Here is a 21504-nt window from a genome sequence, read left to right as displayed (position 1 = left end):
CCGATTTTAATTTAGTTTTTTTTGTTTGAAAGGTGGCTTAATCAAAAGTGTTCTTAGCTATAATCCAAGAAAATCTGTTCAGCCGTTTGAAAGTTATCAGCTCTTTTCTAGTTACTGTAACTTGACACTTGTCGGGGGTGTTATAAATTTTTAATTTACACTTGTTCAAACTTTTATCAGGCAAAACAGTGTTCAACAGATTCTAGTCTGTCATCATCCACATCAACGACCCATCGCCGGCGCACTACTGAGCATGGGTCTCCTCTCAGAATGAAAAAGTCCACCAATCTGGCCAAGTGTGGATGGCCTTTGAGAAAATTATTGACTACTCTTAGGCTTGCAGGTTTCATTACGTTGCTTTCCTTCAATATTAAACCAAGTGATATTTAATTCAAGTGCTTATTTCGTTCTATTTGTAAAACACGGCAGCATCGTTAATTCATTTACAGGGATTGCGAGCGGAGTGGTATCGGGACTTAATGCCAATTAGAGCTGCATCGTAATTGGCTTAGCTGCGGTCTGACTGATCGCGCAGACGAAGTTAACGCCGGTTAGGCATATCTATATCAGTATAAGTGTACAGTGTAGTGTCAGAGTGAGTTAGAGAAGGAAACTCTCGGATTTTTAACCCCCGACCCAAAAAGAGGGGTGTTATAAGTTTGACGTGTGTATCTGTGTATCTGTCTGTGGTATCGTAGCTCCTACGATTTTAATTTAGTTTTTTTTGTTTGACAGGTGGTTTGATCGAGAGTGTTCTTAGCTATGATCGAAGAAAATCGGTTCAGCCGTTTGAAAGTTATCAGCTCTTTTCTTGTTACTGTAACCTTCACTTGTCGGGGGTGTTATATACATTTTTAATTTACACTTGTTAGAATATTACTTTGTACATCCATGGCTAGGGGTGACGCGAAAACAAAAATATTACCAAAAATGAAATACTAGCAAAAGTCAAAGCCGTTATGAAAATCTCGCAAAACTCATAGCGAAATTAAATTACTACGCATTTGTGACGTTTCGATGAAGTGAGCGAAAATTAGGCGATTTGTACGCGAACAGCCCTCATTGACAGCGCGATAAATATCCACTGGGAATTTCATTTCCGAGAGCGGCCATTTTTGCTGGACGCCCCGTCGACTCGTGTGCTATATTTTGCTACTAATAGTAGTACTGTATTTATAAAAACCGGTCAAGTGCGAGCCGGCCCTCGCTCTTACAGGGTTCCGTACATAATAATGAATATCACATTTTGGGTGTATTGAAATAATTATTTCTATTCCGAGCTAGAACATCGCAATAAACCAAACGCATAAAAATTAGAATACCAAAATTTCAGGTCTGAAACCATTTAGTCTACGAGCTAGAGACCTGTGACAGACAGACGGACAGACAGATAGACAGAGACAGCAGAGTGACACTAATAAGAGCTGGGTTTTTACCGTTTGGATACGGAACCCTAAAAAGGACCCCGGATTGGTTCGAAACTAGTCGGGGCCTAATCTATAAATACGTGAGTAAAGCCGTAACTATCTAAACTTATCTATCCACCTGATTTCCCACGGATTTTTTGAAAAAAAAAAAAAAAATACTACCTGATGGCCATACTCTTCGCCTTGAGGTGGTGCCATCGCTGGTTCATCTCGTCCAGTCGTCTTTGCAGCATGACAGCGTCTTCCTGAGAAGACAGGGAGCCCAGCAGCCTGCGCCCCGTCCCCGTGAGAGAGGCGTAGACATCTCGGTGCGTCTCGATCTCTGATTGGAGGTCCTGGAACAAAGATAAATTGTGGTTATTTAACTATCAATTTTAGGTCATGCTGTGATAGCCTACTGGTTAAGACGTTCGCTTCCTATTCGAGAAGTCGGATGTTCGACTTTTTCGGAGTTATGTGCGTTTTAAGCGATTAATATCACTTGCTTTAACGGTGAAGGATACCATCGTGAGGAAACCGGCCTGAGAGATCTCCATAATGTTCTCAAAGGTGTATGAAGTTTGCCGGTCCGCACTTGGCAGACCATGGCCAAACCCTTCTCATTCTTAGAGGAGACCCGTTCTCAAAAATGTAGCCTATGTCATCCAGACCATAATATCGAATCAATTGACACCTCATTCATCAAAATCGGCTCAGTAGATTAGACTCTACGTTGGACACACATAAATACAAACGTACATACATACATATATTACATACATACTCGTATATACAAAATCATAACTCTTTTGCCGTAGAGGAGTAAAAATGACTCCGATAACTTGGTACTGTGTTTTCACCTTAGATATCAATGTCTGGAGGCTGAACTAATTGTTAATTTTACAATGTAACGTAACAACAACATGGGACGCGGTTTCCCTTAACGAATTCAATTTTAACGTCTTGTGACGAACCGGCCCATGAATATTAAAACAGCGATCATCGTGTGCCGGTAATTTGTGAATTCGTTAACGAGGGTTGAGACATCATTATTTTACGAGGGGCAGGTTTGTTAACTCGCCCGTAAACGTAAGATCTCTAGGGGTTTCTTTAATTTTTATCCTGCAAACATTGTATTATCACTGCGCGCGCTAATTAGGATTGTACTCTATATCCACGGAATGAAGTTAGTATAGCGCTCTCTCCGTAACCGTAATGTCAAATGACAGAGACAAAAATCTCAATGAGCGTTAACAGGGCTCTCTCCGTCACTCGTTTCATACAATCGTAGTTCCAATTTCATTTGAATATTAAGCAACCAAAGTCCATGAAATTTTGCAGACATATTCTAGATACTAATATCTGTGTCTGTGGTGTTTTAGATTTTTCTAAAAATATGTAGTTTTAAAATTACAGGGGCTCAAAGATTTGTATGAAAATTTTTAAGACCACGTAACTTTGAAACCGAATATTTTAACAGAAATCTGACAAACTACAGACATAGATATTAGTTTCTAGAATATGTTTGCAAAATTTCATGGACTTTGGTTGCTTAATATTCAAATGAAATTGGAACTACGTTTGTATGAAACGAGTGACGGAGAGAGCCCTCTTAACCATTTTGAATTACAGCTAAACTAATCTGTAATCGGCTGATAGTCTTCAGTCGAATATTGCATAAAAAATATAACAAGCTTTATTTTAAGGGGGCTCCCATACGAAATAGGATTGAATTTGAATAATATATATTATGTCAAAAACGGCTACATATTAGAAACTGAAACTTAAGTATGATTTCAGTTAGAAATAAATAAATGAAATAAAAAAAAATATTACAGACAATAATAATTTGTCCATAATTTTAATAGTATATCCAGCAGTTAGTTATAAGTTATAAGTCATATCCAGCACTTGACCAAAAATACTAAAATTAGATATGTAAATATTATAAAGAAACTAAATTATTTCATTTTTAATGGCCATCAGTGTTTTTAACAAAACTTAATAAAGAATAGTGAATCAAACTTCTTGCGTTATTGCTGTCAGCATTTTAACACGTGAACGTCCGCGAGGTCTTAGTTTGGGGCGAACCATTAGTTTTAGATCGGTAGTCAATACTTTTAACATAAGAGTAAAATTACTCGCTGGGTTTCAAAATGTCTGATCGTAAGGTATAGCCGAGAATCCAAGAATAAGTTCCTGCGTCAGTATTGAAAAGGCACCGATTTGTACCGGGATTCGGAGCTAAGAGAAAAATGGCGCACTTAGAAAAACTAGCAAAACAATAACTCCTGCTTAAATCACGCCGAGTCTTTGATCCAAAAAGGTTTCTTCTCTATACTTCGTATGTTTCATTTTTCTGTGGGTCCTGACGCCTTTCATTAACAGTCTACACTTTTTTTAAATTCAGATACAAGTTAGCCCTTGACTGCAATCTCACCTGGTGGTAAGTGATGATGCAGTCTAAGATGGAAGCGGGCTAACATAGAAGGAGTATGACCGTTTTTATTAAACCCATACCCCTTTGGTTTCTACACGGCATAGTACCGGAACGCTAAATCGCTTGGCGGCATGGCTTTGCCGGTAGGGTGGTAACTAGCCGCGGCCGAAACCTCCCACCAGACAAGTTATTTGGAAATTATTAAATTCCAACTCTGCCAATCAAAGAGTTCTCACGAGATTCTTAAAGGTTCGTTTAAATGATTCATATGAAATTTGGTACATACAACATAGCTAGCTTGCATCCCAGAAAAGATATACCTAGGCAACTTTTTATCCCAGAAAATCAGAGTTCCCACGGGATTTTTGAAAAACCCAAATCCACGCGGACGAAGTCGCGGGCATCATCTAGGTACAAATAAATTAAAAAAAAGTTTTAACAGGGTTCTCTCCGTCACTTACTCCATACAATCGTAGTCCCAATTTCATCTGAATATTAAGCAACTAAGGTCCATGATATTTTGCAGACATATTCTAGAAACTAATATCTGTGCCTGTGGTGTTTTAGATTTTTCTAAAAATATGTAGTTTTAAAATGACAGGGGCTCAAAGATTTGTATGTGAATTTTTAAGACCGCGTGACTTTGAAACCGAATATTTTAACGGAAATCTGGAAAACCACAGGCATAGATATTAGTTCCCGGAACGTTTCTTCAAAATTCCATTGAGTATGATTGGTTAGTATTCCAATGAGAGTCGAACTACGTTTGTATGGAGCGAGTGACGGAGAGACCCCTCTTAATTTCTCTAATAACTCGAAACAAACAACCGTGTATTATATTCTCGTAGGCTGAGAAGTATTTACAAAATCTGAGCAAAAGTGAAACGCAGAGTTCAGCACGCCTCAGGGCTGAGGATTAAGCATTGTAAGCGCTGGAAACTTTTTAATTAAACGTTATTAATTTGCGCCTACGTGTGGATAATGTACAATTTCCTTTGGATTGCCTTGAAGTGCTTTCAACTCCTTTATAAGAAGTAGACTTTCTTAGCATCAAAGTAAAGTTATACTTCAACACCTGCATGGAAAAACAACGTAACTCACTCTTTAGCGCTTTTGAGTTTTGAGCGCATTTGAGTGAACATATTCTTAGCAAGCAAATAATGCTCTTTTTTAAGAATATGCCATATTTTTCATCCCAGTGTCTATAATATATTCATTTGATTCGAAAAGTGTTTTGTCTGTTACTTTTTCATGATTCACGAATTGACCAAAGAGTAAAATCATTATTGACGAGAGTTAGTGCAGATAACTAGACGAACATGGATGGACCGTCCCCAAAAATCGAAACGTTCCCACGGGATTTTTAAAAACCTAAACATGTATTTGTACAAATTAATGCACGAAATAAGTCTGAAATCGTTAATAACCTAATGAAGTCTTCCATTCCAAAAAATCTTATAACTCAAAGTGAAAAAAAAAAAACACCACTGGCATCCACATCTTAATCCCCGCTAACTTGATTAATGCTTCGCAATTTTACAATGCTCATTCGTTTTAATTTCACTCACATCTCAGTTTCACCGTCTCATTTATCTTGCTCAGCGTCAATCGGTTCAGGAACTTAATCTTTTAAACGCTTTTCTTCGTCTTCAACTTATTTAAGTAACACAACTTTTTTAAAGTGACTCAAGAGTTGGGGGGAATGAATTTGAGGAGATAATTTGCTTAATTTGACGCTCATAACTTAGGTATGCCTATTCAAACTTAGAATCGAGTAGATAGACATTTTGTAGAGGGCCCAGTTCACGTTGGCCCAATGTGTTCGGCCAATACTCCCTGCAAATGCACTATTATTCTGCCCTGCGCATTTGCACTTGAACAAGTTTAGTGTGGTATAACTTGTCGCCTGACTTATTTATTTCATTAATAGCAAAGAGAATTTAAAAAATGCTTCATACATCAAAAGATCAGCTCGCCGAATACTTTGGGCCAACGTGAACTGGAAGCTACTTGTGTTAAAAAGTTATTATAACAGATAACACCCGGTCCTTTTTTTTAAATGTGAAGTCAATTATTGAAGGAAATTAATTGATGTGGTAGAGAAGCGGAATTATTGTGAGAACTGTAAAGACTTTGAACAATAGAGATAAAATTCGGACGAAAATCGTTATTGGTTTTTCGACAGTATAAAATCGTTGATTGTGGGCTTTTAAAACCGTTTCGGTCAAAAACCTGCGGCACGCACTACACCGGGATGCAATTCGCATTCTGTTTACACTAAAGTAAACGCGTTCGGGTATTTTTGGTTACGGAAAATATCAGACAAAACGTAAAGGTGTAACCCAAAAAGAAGGGTGTTATAAGTTTGACGTGTGTATCTGTGTATCTGTCTGTGCCATCGTATCTCCTAAACTAATGAACCGATTTTAATTTAGTTTTTTTTGTTTGAAAGGTACCTAGATCGAGAGTGTTCTTAGCTATAATCCAAGAAAGTCGGTTCAGCCGTTTGAAAGTTATCAGCTATTTTCTAGTCACTGTAACTTCCACTTGTCGGGGGTGTTATAAATTTTTAATTTACCCTTTTGTTTAAATATTCAGATTACAGCCACAGGATGACGTACGAATATAGGGTCATCCCCCGCCTCATACCCCGATTGCCATATCGACCTATCGCGAACTATAGGTTGTCGAATAACAAGTGTAAATTAAAAATTTATAACACCCCCGACAAGTGAAGGTTACAGTAACTAGAAAAGAGCTGATAACTTTCAAACGGCTGAATCGATTTTCTTGGATTATAGCTAAGAACACTCTCGAACAAGCCACCTTTCATACAAAAAACTAAATTAAAATCGGTACATTAGTTTAGGAGCTACGATGCCACAGACAGATACACAGACACACAAGTCAAACTTATAACACCCCTCTGTTAGGGTCGGGGGTTAAAAAACGGATCGATTATTATTGTCTGCGAGAATTGTGAACAATAGACAGTAAAAAATTTGGAAATTCGGAAAATCGACGTTTCCCGACAGCGTAAAACCGTTGATTGTGGGCTTTTAAAACCGTTTCACTCAAAACCTGCGGAATTCACGCTACACCGGTATTCAATTCACACTTTGTTTACACTAGAGTAAACGCATCCGGGATTTTTTGGATACGGAAAATATCAGACAACGTACATAGGTAAAATTGTAATTTTGTTTATATGTTCAGATTAATGTCTAAATAGGATTCATTTACTTTTATTTAGGCAACTTTATTGTATACATGCTAAAGGATACAAAGAAACAGAAAACGTATTTTAAAAACAACCCATCTGCAATGCATGCAATTTCTAATATTATTCCGAGGAAAACATATATAAAATCTAACTTTATAGTCTGACGTTAGATTTTTTACTCATTTATTACCCAATCTCCCAAAGCTACCATGATCTAAACTTCATAGTCACTGATCGTTCTTCCCTGTGTTGGGGACAATACGCAGAGAAACTTTCAGCTTTTATAAAATAACTAGCTGATACCCGCGACTTCGTTCGCGTGGATGTAGGCTTTTTAAAATTCCCGTGGGAACTCTTTGATTTTCCGGGATAAATAGTAGCCTATGTGCTAATCCAGGGTATAATCTATTGCTATTCTAAATTTCAGCCCAATCCGTCCAGTAGTTTTTGCGTGAAGGAGTAACAAACATACACACACACACACATACAAACTTTCTCCTTTATAATATTAGTCTAAGGTCTGGCCCTAGCTGGCTCTCTTTCTATTATGACATGGGAGTCTCATGCCTGAATAGCTGTATAATATCAGTACCAATAACTCTCTATCCATTTTAAATGCACGCGAAATATTCCATCGTCGTGAAATTCAATAATCACGTACTTTCACATCGAATTTCGGCGCTCGCCGAAAAAGTTATATTCGTATTCAGATCAGGCGTGCGGAAATGCGAAAATTAATACAATAACGCGGTATTAATTAAAACTACTATTGAAAAAAAAAACGGCCCTCCGTAGTGGAAAAGCGTTGATTGCAAGAGGCTTTTTAACCCCCGACCCAAAAAGAGGGGTGTTATAGAAGTTTGCCGTGTGTATCTGTGTATCTGTCTGTGGCATCGTAGCTTATAAACTAATGACGATTTTAATTTAGTATTTTTTTGTTTGAAAAGTGGCTTGATCGAGAGTGTTCTTAGCTATAATCCAAGAAAATCGGTTCAGCCGTTTGAAAGTTATCAGCTCTTTTCTTGTTACTGTAACCTTCACTTGTCGGGGGTGTTATAAATTTTTAATTTACACTTGTTACTTTTATATGTTTAAAGGCCTTGAGAGACAAAACGCGGGCCGGCACGCACAATATGCGATTTTGTAAGGTTTTAATTTTTTTCCTTTACTTGTGCTAATAAATCCTACCTAATACCTACTTGCCAAACATGATTCTAGGTCAACGGGAAGTACCCTACAGGTTTTCTTGACAGACACGACAGACGGACAGACGGACAATAACGTGATACTATTAGGGTTCTGTTTTTCCTTTTGAGTTTTACGGACCCCTCAAAATTTATTTCAGAGTAAAGCTTGCTATGTATTGTAGTTCATGTGAAGCTTACATTTCTAAATAGCATAATAGCTGGACATGTGGTTAGTCTGACTACGTGAGCACTCTAGTGTGGAAACGTAGCACGTGGCACAGGCGTGCGCGCTGAATACCAAGTGGGGAACACCTGAGCTCCTCAAATTGTATTTAATTGCACGGAAATTTCAGGTACTAGTACTGATTTGTTATTTTTTTTTAGGAGAAAACTGATTATTTTGCTATAATATTCTAACTACCTCTAACTTTTCGGAGCTAGGTGCTTAAAATTTGGTTTCCACTGAAGGCGACCCAGGCGTCTCGAATGTCAAAATTGGATCTATCAAAGTTTTTCGGTAGACTTTAGTCTAGATTCTAGAACTAAAGAATATAACTAACTCTACAATGATTTTATCTTTCCTTTTTTATACCTACTCCGAAAATAATTGTTTTCCTTCTAATTGCAATAGAAAAGTACACCGATAGATTAGTCAACCACAAACGGATTGAAAAGTAAAAGTCGGGAGAACATAAATTCTCAGCATCGAACCAAAGATGGTTGCTATCGACCGAGTGAATGAGCAACTTGGCGAACTGACAACTGCGGTTCTAGTAGGGTTACCACCTTTAATTGTAACTAGCCTATGCCCGCGACTTCGTCCGCATGGACTGCACAATTTTTTTTTAAAGAATATTAGCCATGCTAATCACGACTAATACTCCTCTTTCCCCTCCAATTAAGCGTAAAGCTTGTGCCAGGAGTGGGTACGGCAATAGTGCAACGGGTGGGATTTGAACCGCCGACCTTTCGGAATTCAGTCCGCTCCTCAACCGTTGAGCTAAACTTTTGTGTGGAATAAAAGCCGAATTTCATTTCGAACCCTCCATCATTAGCAGAAGGATAATAAATCGGTTAAATGCGAGTCGGACTCGCACACGAAGGGTTTCGTACCATCGTAAATGAAATAAAAGCTTTTAATTTATTTTTTAAATTTTTATGGCGGCCACTTTGAAGTTTTTAATATTTGTTTTTAGTAGGTATTTAGAAATACACATTCTGTGATCAACTCTTTACCTATAACGGTTCATGAGAAACAGCCCGCTGACAGACAGACGGACGGATGGACAGCGGGTGCTTAGTAATAGGGTCCCGTTGGCACTTTTTGGGTACCTACGGAACCCTAACAATATACAATGCGATCTTTACTTTCTTATCTTGTTTGAAGTTCATTCAAAGTTACTTGGCTACCCTACATCCGGGTCGTTATCTCAGGTGCCCGGGCCGGTTATATCCAGTTAAATCCTGTTACAACCGGTTACCAGACTGGGGATTACCGCCTTGATCCGGTTTTCAGTCGCTTCCGACTTGATTTATTCACTTTCCGCATTTTTTGCTGGTCAAGTGTGTACCGTATGTTTTTTAGATTATTTATCATATGATTTTCATCACTTATACTTATGTTGTCTTAAACCTATAATGTTAAAAATGTAAGTTAGTTCTTTAAAAAATATTATGTGTCTGATATTTTGGAAACAACCAGTAACGAAAAAAAAAAAGATTCCGACGAATTGAGAACCTCCTCCTTTTTTTGAAGTCGTTTAAAAACTAAATCTATAACAAACAAAGAAGCGAGGTTTTGATGTCTACTTTGAAAAAAAAAACTTCTTCAAACTATTTCCAAAATATTTTAAAGAAAACAAAATAATCTTTTGCAAAAAAGATTATTATTAAGTAAGTAGATTAAACTTGGAAAATTGTTTTTCTTTATTGATTTAGCAGCAAAATAGAACTACATGTTAAAAGTAAAAGTTTATACTTCATTTACCTACAAATTAAAAGAAATTCGGCAAAAGCAAACCATTCCAATGTAAAAACATTGCACACATTACTTTGAGTTAACATTTTCAGCCTGAAGCAAAAACGCGGTGGAGCAAAAATTTAATATCCAAGATGGATAGTGAAATATTTTGAGGCTAGAATTTTAATAATGCGTATAGTTATTGCGGTTTGTGGTTTAGCGAAATACGGAGGAAACTTGAAGGTAACATTTTACAAAGTAATTTCCATGATGTATAGCTAGCATTCTGGGAGAAATTTTGGTTTAGAAAATATCACTAGTAAAGCATCCGGCAGGAAATATTGTACAATTAACCTTTAGAAAGGGATTTAGGCTTCGTCTAGCACTGTCTCTGTCACGCATATCTATGTGACGTTTTGTCGGTCTCAACTAATAGAGACAACGCTCTACGAAACCGCGATCTCTTTCTAAAGGTCGATGTATAACATTTCCTGGACTTCGTCTGTGTTGATGTTAGCTGGCGGGCGTGCTCTGCCATTTTGGAGTGTTTTTTTTTTGTTAAAACTGACTGAAAAGCGCTCTAAAGGGGTGCCGTGCGTATGTCGACGAGTGCCGGCACAGACGGGGTCCATACTTGTATAGTTTAACTAACTTGTTACAAATACTCGTAACTATAAACGTGACATTGGCTAATCTTTGTAAAGCCAGACAGAGAAAAAAAAAATTTCCTGTCGGGTACTTTACTAAGTTGGAATGACAGGAAAGCGCAGCGTCGAAGGAATCCCCACTATTCTAGATTTCTATTGGTTGATAATAATGATGATGTTGAAGCCGAGGAGCGTCAGCAGCTACGCGACAAGCAAACAGCACTATTGGTGCCAGCGCAAGATTTATTTAGTCTAACCCACCTGTTCTGTAGTCTAACCATTTGATATAGAATTAGTAGACTATTCCATACTAATATTATAAATGCGAAAGTGTGTCTGTCTGTCTGTCTGTCTGTCTGCTACCTTTTCACGGCTCAACAGTTTAACCGATTCTGACGAAATTTGGTACAGGGTTAGCATATATCCCGGGGACAGACATAGGCTACTTTGTATCCCGGAAAATCAAAGAGTTCCCACGGGATTCCTAAAAACCCGTCCGCTTAACTGATTTGCATGAAATTTGGTACCGGGGTAGCTTGCGTCCCTGTAATTGACATAAGCAACTTTTTATCCCGGAATTCAAGCAGTTCCCACGGGATCTTTAATAATCTAAATCCACGCGGACGAAGTCGCGGGCATCCTCTAGTAATAAATAATTATATCGCTGGATCTAACCCGTCAGATCCAAAAACATCGAGATTGTGCAAAACATAAAATCCGGATATGACAGCACATAAAGTGTTGAGATATTTGTTTAACCGTGTTCCGAATCGCTAATGAACCGGATTATGCCCGTGCCAGCCGGACATCGGCCGGACAAAATGGCGGATTGTCGTCGAAATCACGTAAACTGTCACATTTGTCATTTTTCGCGCAATTTAACGTGGGTTCGAAACGTGCGTGTTTAGAATTTAAATGCCCATGGAGAAGTAATAAAAGGTTTCTGTTAATATTCATGACCGGTTATTTATTACGATTTTTACCGGAGTATGTAAGTATACTTTTAGTAGTCTATTTTTGTCTGTTTGTGAGTGTGTTGTTCCTAAACTACTTATTAGGTTTACCTACTTTAATTTTACTTACGATTGTAACCGTTGACTTGAGATTACAGTATAATGTTCTATTTAAAACACCGTATTTTCACAGTACAACTTAAACCATCCTTTAGAATCTAAAGAAATTTTAATTATATTTTCAAAGGTTTATGAAGTCTGCCGATCCGCCCTTGGGCGGTATGGCTTATGGCCTAAGTCATTCTCATTCTAAGAGCAGACCTATGCTTAGTAGTGGGCCATTTCAAAAGAATGGGTTAAAAAGAGCTTAGAGAAGAGATGTAACGTTTGGAGTTCAGACTACCTACTTGTCCTCATCCAACTTTATTTATTTTTTAAACCGGCTTTTCGGCTCTGGATTCTAGCCCTATAGTCTTGTTGTACCCTATTTATTGAGAAAACAAAGACTAAGAGCCAATAGCTAAAACTCCATTCGTACAAGCCAAACATTTCCTTACAGTATTAACTCCACGCAAACGAATGCATAACAATATAGGCAAAGAGCAAGTAACGTCTGTTGCAGCTATATTTGAGTTTGCAACTGTTATTAGTTTTCCGCCATATTTGTTCAGAGATTCGTGGAACTAACAAATACACACGGAACGGAGTTGAGCTATGAAATATTACTTTCGAGACTGAGTTAACATTTTTTACACAACTGCGCAAAAAAGGAGTGTTTTCGGGGTTCACATTGTATATGTATGTCTTTATTCCTCCATAACTTGGGAGGAATAAATTTTTTCAAATGATGTGACCACAAATTCGCAGTTTTCAGATTTATTCCTGTACTTGTGCTATAAGACATACTTACCTGCCAAATTTTATGATTCTAGGTCAACGGCAAGTACCCTATAGGTTTGTTGACAGATAGACAGACGAAAAAGTGATCCTATAAGGGTTCTGTTTTTCCTTTTGAGGTACGGAACCCTAAAAATGGGCTCGGTGGCTATCATTCATTGTTAGACACTAAGTTAGCGAGTTCCCCTGCAGAAGGTCGTTCCAAACCTCAGCGGGTTGTATCAGAACCGTTGAGCAATAGATTGCATGTCGATTGACGACCATAATATTACAAGAGTAAATTAAAAATTTTCAACACCCCCGACAAGTGAAGGTACAAGTAACTAGAAAAGAGCTGATAACTTTCAAACGGCTGAACCGATTTTCTTGGACTATTCCGCGCCTACGATCCAAAGTATCTGAGTTTTCCAAAACATCATTTTCAAATAAATAATTATGTATATCTAGGCAACGTCCATCTTGACAGCTTGACATTTGTCAATTGACACTTGAATATTATGAACCTAAGGGTTACCTAACCTTCTTTTCTACAAGAAAACTAGAAAAGAGCTGATAACTTTTAAACGGCTGAACCAATTTTTTTGGATTATAGCTAAGAACACTCTCGATCAAGCCACCTTTCAAACAAAAAAAAGTAAATTAAAATCGGTTCATTCGTTTAGGCGCTACGATGCCACAGACAGATACACAGATACACAGACACACAGATACACACGTCAAACTTATAACACCCCTCTTTTTGGGTCGGGGGTTAATAAACGCCCACGGCCCAGCTAACGCACACGGTTTCCCGCTTTAACTAACCGAAACCTCATTAAAAGCTCACACACTCAATCTCATCACAAACTACATAGTCCCGTAACATAATTAATGGTCCATTATAATATATTGTTTTCATAAATCCCGTCGCAATCTCAGCGATGGTTCATTATTATTGGCAAGCCGGTGCGCGATCCATCTTGCGTCGGGGTTCTTTAAGAGAGATTTATTATCTTCCGCATTTACCTGGCTGCCCACTTTTATACTATATCGGATATTAGCACAGAGCAATGTGAATACAGAGGTTAATTAAAAAAATACATTTACATGAATTGAATATTTGACAAGTGTAAATTATATATAACGCCCTCGAAAAGTGAAGGTTACAGTAACTAGAAAAGAGTTGATAACTTTCAAACGGCTGAACCGATTTTCTAGAATTATAGACACTCTCGATCAAGCCACCTTTCAAGCAAAAAAAAACTAAATTAAAATCAGTTCATTAGTTTAGGAGCTACGATGTAACAGACAGATACACAAATACACAGATACACGCGTCAAACTTATAACACTCCTTTTTTGGGTCTGAGGTTAAAAAGCAGAAGCGCTACAGGTTCGGTAGTCGGTACCATAGACCGAAGCTTAGGCAGATGTGGCGTAGTTTACATGACTTTAGACCTGACAGTTCATTGCTGTTTGTTCGTTAACTACTTCTACGGTAGTATATTATAGTAGTTTACTGTTTACAGTAAAATATTGTAATAGTTCATCTATGTGCTATAATGAATCTGTGTTAAGACACAGGTGTACGTATCCAACAGGTACGGGTAAATGAATGCCGGTAGTGGGTACCGGAGTCCAAGGCTTAGGCCATTTAAGCGTAGTTTACACGGACTTTAGACTTGGCAGTTCTATTGCTTTTGTTTGTTCACACCTACTGTAGTGTATACTGTAGTTTACAGTAAATAATATATTATAACTCTCTGTGTTTTAATGACTCTGTATTGAGTCGCAGGTGTACGTAGCCGGCAGGTACGGGTAAATGAATGCAGGCAGTCGGTACCGGAGTCAGAGGCATAGGCGATTTGAGCGTAGTTTACACGGACTTGAAACTTGACAGTTCTATTGCTTTTGTTTGTTCACAAACCTACGATAGTGTACATGTTAGTTTACAATTAATTTATTATAGTTCTCTGTGTTTTAATGACTCTGTATCGAGTCGCAGGTGTACGTAGCCGGCAGGTACGGGTAAATGAATGTAGGCAGTCGGTACCAGAGTCCGAGGCTTAGGCAATTTAACCGTAGTTTACACGGGCTTTAGACTTGACAGTTCTATTGCTTTTGTTTGTTTACACCTACTATAGTGCATACTGCAGTTTACAGTAAATAATATATTATAACTCTCTGTGTTTTAATGACTCTGTATTGAGTCGCAGGTGTACGTAGCCGGCAGGTACGGGTAAATGAATGCAGGCAGTCGTGAGTCGGTACCGGAGTCCGAGGCTTAGGCGATTTGAGCGTAGTTTACACGGACTTTAAACTTGACAGTTCTATTGCTTTTGTTTGTTCACAACTCTACCATAGTGTAGGTATACTGTAGTTTACAGTTTATGTATTACAGTTTTTTTAAAGAATATTAGCCAAGTTTCTCACGCTGACTAATATTCCCCTTCCCTCTATAACTAAAGCTTGTGCTAGAAGTAGGTATTACAATAGTGCAACGGATAGGGTTAGAACCGCCGACTTTTCGGATTTCAGTCCGGTCCTTTAACCGTTGAGCTATCGAGGCTCTAAAAATACGAAGTTTGTGTTTGTACAAAAGCATTAAAGTTTTGTGAATGAAACTGTATTTTTGTGAACTTTTTTTAATTCTTTGTAAATAAGGTAAACACGCAACACTTTTCCTGTTAGATTTTGTATGTGAGTAAGTATCTAGTATAATTATTATTTATCGAAGGTTATGGTGGAGTTTTTGTGTGCATTGATAGTAAAATATTAAGTAAAAGCTGGGACACACCAATCGCGTATGCAGCACGTAAGCGTAGACGTAGCGCGTACCATGACGTTGTAATGTATGGAACTGTATGAGATATGGCATACCGCTTGCGTGACGTGAACGTTCGCCTAGACGAAATGCGTGCTGTCATGTCTATGGATTCACGCGCGTCACTAGGCGCCTGGTCACGTGTACGTATTTGGTGTGAATCGGCTCTAATCCTTTTTGCTTGATAACCTCTATGTCCTGGTATATTCAAGCGAAAAATATTACTCTATTATTTTAATCCATATCGATATCGATACATCCCATCCCTCACTCGCACAACACCCGGCGGCAGGTCTATATTGATGTTGTTTGCGCTCGCTATCGGCTTTATAAAAACCAAAGAGCATCACAGAGGAAAGCGGACTAGTTGACCATAGTTAGCATAGCCGCAAACGCTCCGGTTTTGAAAAAAAACCGGCCAAGTGCGAGTCAGACTTGCGCACTGAGGGTTTCGTACTCGGAATTTTTTTCCAACATTTTGCACGATAAATCAAAAACTATTATGCATAAAAATAAATAAAAATGGGTTTTAGAATGTAAAGGTAAAGCCCTTTCATATGATACCCCACTTGGTATATTACTTATTTAAGTACGTAAGGTAGTTATCTTACTTTGAAAATTGAAACATATTTTAATTTTTTTTTTAATGATGTTACCATAAATTCGCGGTTTTCAGAATTATTCCTGTATTTGTGCTATAAGACCTACCTACCTGCCAATTTCATGATTCTAGGTCAACGGGAGTACCCTACAGTTTTCTTGACAGACACGACGGACGGACGGACGGACGGACGGACGGACGGACAGACAGACAGATAGACAGACAACAAAGTTATCCTATAAGGGTTCCGTTTCTCCTTTTGTGGTATGGAATTTAAGAAACCGAAATCCACGCGGGCGAAGCCGCGGGCATCCTCTAGTTCATAATAAAAGCAAGTTAAGTTCTAAATATTCATGCAAAAAATCTTTTCATTCTAACTCACATAACCAGCAAAAAATGTATCCAATTTTCCACATATTGGGAGTATAATCAAGGCACCAGTTTAACCCCTACCGGGATGTTTGCGGCCACCCATAATAGGATTAGCTCACCCGGCCCGCTTCCAGTTTTAACACTGTTTACGGAACGCAAACTAATTTATCAAAGATTATTTTCATTAGTTACCTACTACCTACATGAATTTCTAGTTTCTCCATTGAAATCACACTAAACCCTACCCTACCCTACTATGATAAAAGTGCGTATGTGTGCATGTTTGTTACTCTTTCACTCAAAAACTTCTGAACGGATTTGCCTGAAATTTGGAACGGAGATAGATTATATTCTAGATTAACACATAGTCTACTTTTTATCCCGGAAAATCAAAGTTACTACGGGATTTTGAAAAACCTAAATCCAAGCGGATGAACTCGCGGGCGTCAGCTAGTAAAATAAAGGAGTTGGATCCTTATTCCTTACGAAACACGACCAAAAGGTTGCGCTACAGAAACTGTAAGACAATACGTCATCCCGAATAACGCTATCTAAATACTGCAAATACATAAGGTTGAGTTGAAGTTGTTCGCAAAAAGACTTGACTGCACTCCGTCTGTTTGCGCTGACGTTTAAAAAATTTTGGAGAAGTTCCAACTTCTTTAAATCCAAGTTGATGTAAAAACTATTTTATCAATAACACTTACCGTTTCGAAGCATCTCATCTCAGCCAACAGCACAAAGTTGATATGTATAAACCGCGCATCCTCACAGGACCTGGCTTTGACCCTGTAGCCAGGTCTATTGTAGAAGTACTTGTAACCCGTATACTCCGAACTGTCTATATTCACTTTTAAGGCACCTCTGAACTTGTAATCACCACCGCAACCCTGGCAGAGGCCTTTTGTGATGAACTTTTCGAACTGCCCCAAATTTTCGAGGGTTTGGAATGTTCCAGTCCAGAGTGAGGCCGCCCCCGAAGACCGAGGGCGGCCAGGCCATGTCCCCGAGCTGCTCTGAGGCCTGAGGCCTTGTAGAGTCCTTTGCAGCTTCCACGCTTCGGAGTGCCTATCAGCTGGTTGGTCTGGCCTCCATCTCCATTTCGAGATCACTGATTCTAATTTTGGACTGTTGGTTAGACAGGCGTTCTCATGTTTCTTATCATTGGTGATTGTCACGAACAGGCGATCTCATTTATCACTGTATGTAGATTTTGGTTATGAGATGTGTCAATGGAGTTTTAGAAATTGATAACTAACTGATTTTATTTTGTTATGTTGTTAATTCTGGGGGAACTGTTTGACCAACCGTCAAAACAGACAAACAGATACACTTTCGCATTTATAATATTAGTATGGATTATAGAGACGACGATGTACTTAATATAACAAGACTGTCCCAATTTCGCGCAATATTTTTCAGCGGCGAAGTCGGAACAATTATTCCGATCATTACTCCGAACAAAATACCCGCAATAAGAAATTAATCCCAAGTAAAATGGATTACAGCATCAAATTCATTTCTTACTGACTAAGCTTAGGGAGCCACAAAATCTGCTTATGTTTGGATGCGCTAAATGTTTTTTGCTTGAGTGGGATTATAAATCCTGAAAATCCGTTTTCTGTGTTCTCTTTATGTTATGTAGGCGCCAAAGACTGTGTTTTTCATTTATAACAACAGACACAAACCGTATACTTACAATAATTTTTATTAAATAAGCGACTATCCCGCGGGAATTTTTTGATTTTTCGGTATAAAATGTAAGTATCTATTATTTGTTCAGGATACAAGCTATCTTTGTACCTAAGTAATTTCGTCAAAATTGGGTAAACTGATGACAGAAAAGCATACATACATACCTACACGATTTCACATTTAAAACATTAAAGTCAAAGTTTACAAGTGTAAATTAAAAATTTATAACGACCCCGACAAGTGTAGTTTACAGTAACTAGAAAAGAGCTGATAACTTTCAAACGGCTGAACCGATTTTCTTGGATTATAGCTAAGAACACTCTCGATCAAGCCACCTTTCAAAAAAAAAAAAATTAAAATCGGTTCATTAGTTAAGGAGCTATGATGCCACAGACAGATACACAGATACACACATCAAACTTATAACACCTCTCTTTTTGGGTCGGGGGTAAAAATATTACTTGGACAAATTCTAAATAAGTACCACTGTACACTCTTTTATTGTGATTATGTAAGATTTATTGATGTATTAGCATTATGTACTATAGATTTCTGAAGAATCTATCTTGGGGGCAACTTTCTTGTCTTATCCATAGTTTTGATTTTACCACCCCGGTTACTATCAGGCTTAATTTTGGCGATTCTCGACTAATTGCTGATTTTCTAATTAATCACAAGGGAGTATTTGATTAATAGGCCTCCGATAGCATTAGGGGGAGGGGAAATGGAGGATGAACGATGATTTACTGATTTTACCTAAAGGTTACGTTTAAATTAGATTATGTTCCTAATTAATGGGCACGCACCTATTAAATTACAAAACGGGGTATTAATTTTGTATAGTTTTCTTAATTTTCTGAATTCGAAAGTTGTTAATTAATGTCTATTTGGTGGATTTTATAAATCTTCCATTAATAACCCTTCCAAACCCGTTAATAACTATTTCTAAAAGCAAGTTTTATTAAAAAAATAACATTACAGCGCAGAAGCCTGCAAATCTTACATTGAGGATTAATTTAAATAATTAATTTGTGTTCTATTTTTTTTATTATGAACATAATTTACAGTACTGAGTAACTAAACAAGTCAAATTTAAACATATCTTTACATAAGTTAAAAAAAATCTATTGAAACATACTTTTAGAAAATACTCCTGGAAAAAGCATATTATACAATCGAAGATTATGTAAATGATATAAAGCATGGATTTAAATTGCTCCAGCAATGCGCGGGACTGCAGTTGCTTTTATCATATTATTGGAAATTGAACACTTGAAAAAAGCAACCGCCGAGTTTCTTGCTGGTTCTTCTCGGAAGGGACGGCATTCCGAACCAGTGGTAAATTATTTAGACGATTCACAAGCACTTTTAAAAGTTTACTTGAATAAAATTATATTCTATACTAAATTCACACTTAATAAATGGTTATCCAGGAGTACAGACAAAGAATAAGGATGCTTGTGATGTTTCTTGATCGTAGTCAAGAACCAATTTATCACCGAATTTAACGGGAAATAAACCGGCCAAGTGCGAGTCAGACTCGCGCACCAAAGATTCTGTAGGTACTCGAGTATTTTGTCCGACATTTTGCACGATATATCAAAAACTATTATACATAAAAATAAATAATAATCTGTTTTAGAATGTACATGAAAACCCTTTCATACCCCACATTGGTATAGTTGGTACCCACTCGGTATAGTTGTCTTACTTTGAAAATTGAAACACATTTTAATTTTTGTTTCATGATGTAACCACAAATTCACGGTTTTTGGATTTATCCCTTTACTTGTGCTATAAAACCTACCTGCCTGCCAAATTTCATGACTTTAGGTCAACGGGAAGTACCCTATAGGTTTTCTTGACAGACACGACGGACGGACGGACGGACAGACAAACAACAAAGTGATCCTATAAGGGTTCCGTTTTTCCTTTTGAGGCACGGAACCCTAAAAAACTTGAAACAAAAAGCACGCCTGCTCTTGGTCTATTAGCGAGATACTTAATTAGTCTTCCAAGTTCCAATGCATACAACAGAAGGATTTCTGCAATTGCTTCATGGCCAGCAATTATGCAGCCCTGGATTCCTGCCAGGGCGTGCGACGGCGCACTTAAAATTCACGATAGTTTTATGGCTACGCGATTCAATTATCCTGTGTTATTAGGGTTCCGTACCTCAAAAAGAAAAACGGAACCCTTATAAGATCACTTTGTTGTTTGTCTGTCTGTCTGTCTGTCTGTCTGTCCGTCTGTCCGTCCGTCCGTCGTGTCTGTCAAAAAAACCTATAGGGTACTTCCCGTTGACCTAGAATCATGAAATTTGGCAGGTAGGTGTCTTATAGCACAAGTACAGAAATAAATCCGAAAACCGTGAATTTGTGGTTACATCACAGAAAAACAAATCAAATGTGTTTCAATTTTCAAAGTAACATAACTATACCAAGTGGAGTACTTATCATATGAAAGGGCTTTACCTGTAAATTCTAAAACAGATTTTTATTTATTTTTATGCATAATAGTTATTGATAGTTAAAATAATAGGATAGTTTATAGGTTATAGTAATAATAGTTTTTGATTTATCGTGCAAAACACCCGAGCACAGAACCCTCGGTGCGCGAGTCTGACTCGCACTTGGCCGGTTTTTTGGAGACGCGACAGTAGTTAGTGTTCGTATGACCTTTTATTGTTATTGAGGCTTTAAACGGCGACCGTACTGGCGCAAAGATGAGCGCTGAGCGCTGTGGTCTTATAGTGGGCGGGCGGACGGACGGACGGACAGACAGACAGACAGACAGACAATAAAGTGATCCTATAACGATTCCGTTTTTCCTTCGGAACCCTAAAAAGCATACAATTCCTGACAAATAACTTTGCTAAGTAACTTCTCGACAGATTACAGATAGAGTGTTATTAGTTTTGGGCCGTCAGTCTTCATAAGACAAATTGTCTTAGTTTTCAATTCAAAATCCAACATCAATCCATACAACCGCCTAGACTTTATGATAATTGTGAGCTCCTTCTCATAAACCAGAAAACCAGATAAAGGAGTAGACAGCTGAACGATTCCAGTATAAATCTTGCTAAGACCGGATTTTTCAGAACGTATCTGACTTCATTTGGAATCCAAAGCGTTAGACATTGATATAAAAAATCGAAGACAATGGACTACAGAAAAAAATCACTACAGAATTGTTCATTGTCACAAAACTTATGACCAACTACCGTCTACGGTTTTGCTCGGCCTTGTCTACATTGTAAAGAAATTGACTTCATTTAGAATCCAAACCGTTAGATATTGATACAAAAGTCGAGGAAAATT

The 21504-nt window shown here is 37.9% G+C and overlaps 1 protein-coding gene and 1 long non-coding RNA gene across 9 annotated transcripts in view; both read right to left on the bottom strand.

The window, feature by feature from the left end:
* LOC123876958 (dystrophin, isoforms A/C/F/G/H-like) overlaps window positions 1-21504 on the bottom strand; it is a 674182-nt gene that overhangs the window by 122762 nt on the left and 529916 nt on the right. For all 8 annotated transcript variants that reach the window (XM_045923406.1, XM_045923412.1, XM_045923405.1 and 5 more), the window contains one exon: window positions 1590-1762. In XM_045923406.1, coding sequence (XP_045779362.1) covers window positions 1590-1762 — 173 coding nt within the window. The remainder of the gene's footprint in view (window positions 1-1589; window positions 1763-21504) is intronic.
* LOC123876983 overlaps window positions 17538-21504 on the bottom strand; it is an 88439-nt gene continuing 84472 nt past the window's right edge. The window contains exon 3 of the long non-coding RNA XR_006798468.1: window positions 17538-17689. This is a non-coding gene — a long non-coding RNA (uncharacterized LOC123876983). The remainder of the gene's footprint in view (window positions 17690-21504) is intronic.

This window comes from Maniola jurtina, chromosome 22, assembly GCF_905333055.1.
Source record: "Maniola jurtina chromosome 22, ilManJurt1.1, whole genome shotgun sequence".
NCBI lineage: Eukaryota > Metazoa > Arthropoda > Insecta > Lepidoptera > Nymphalidae > Maniola > Maniola jurtina.
Note: the sequence above shows the minus strand (reverse complement) of the source record. Positions and strands in the feature narration are given on the sequence as shown.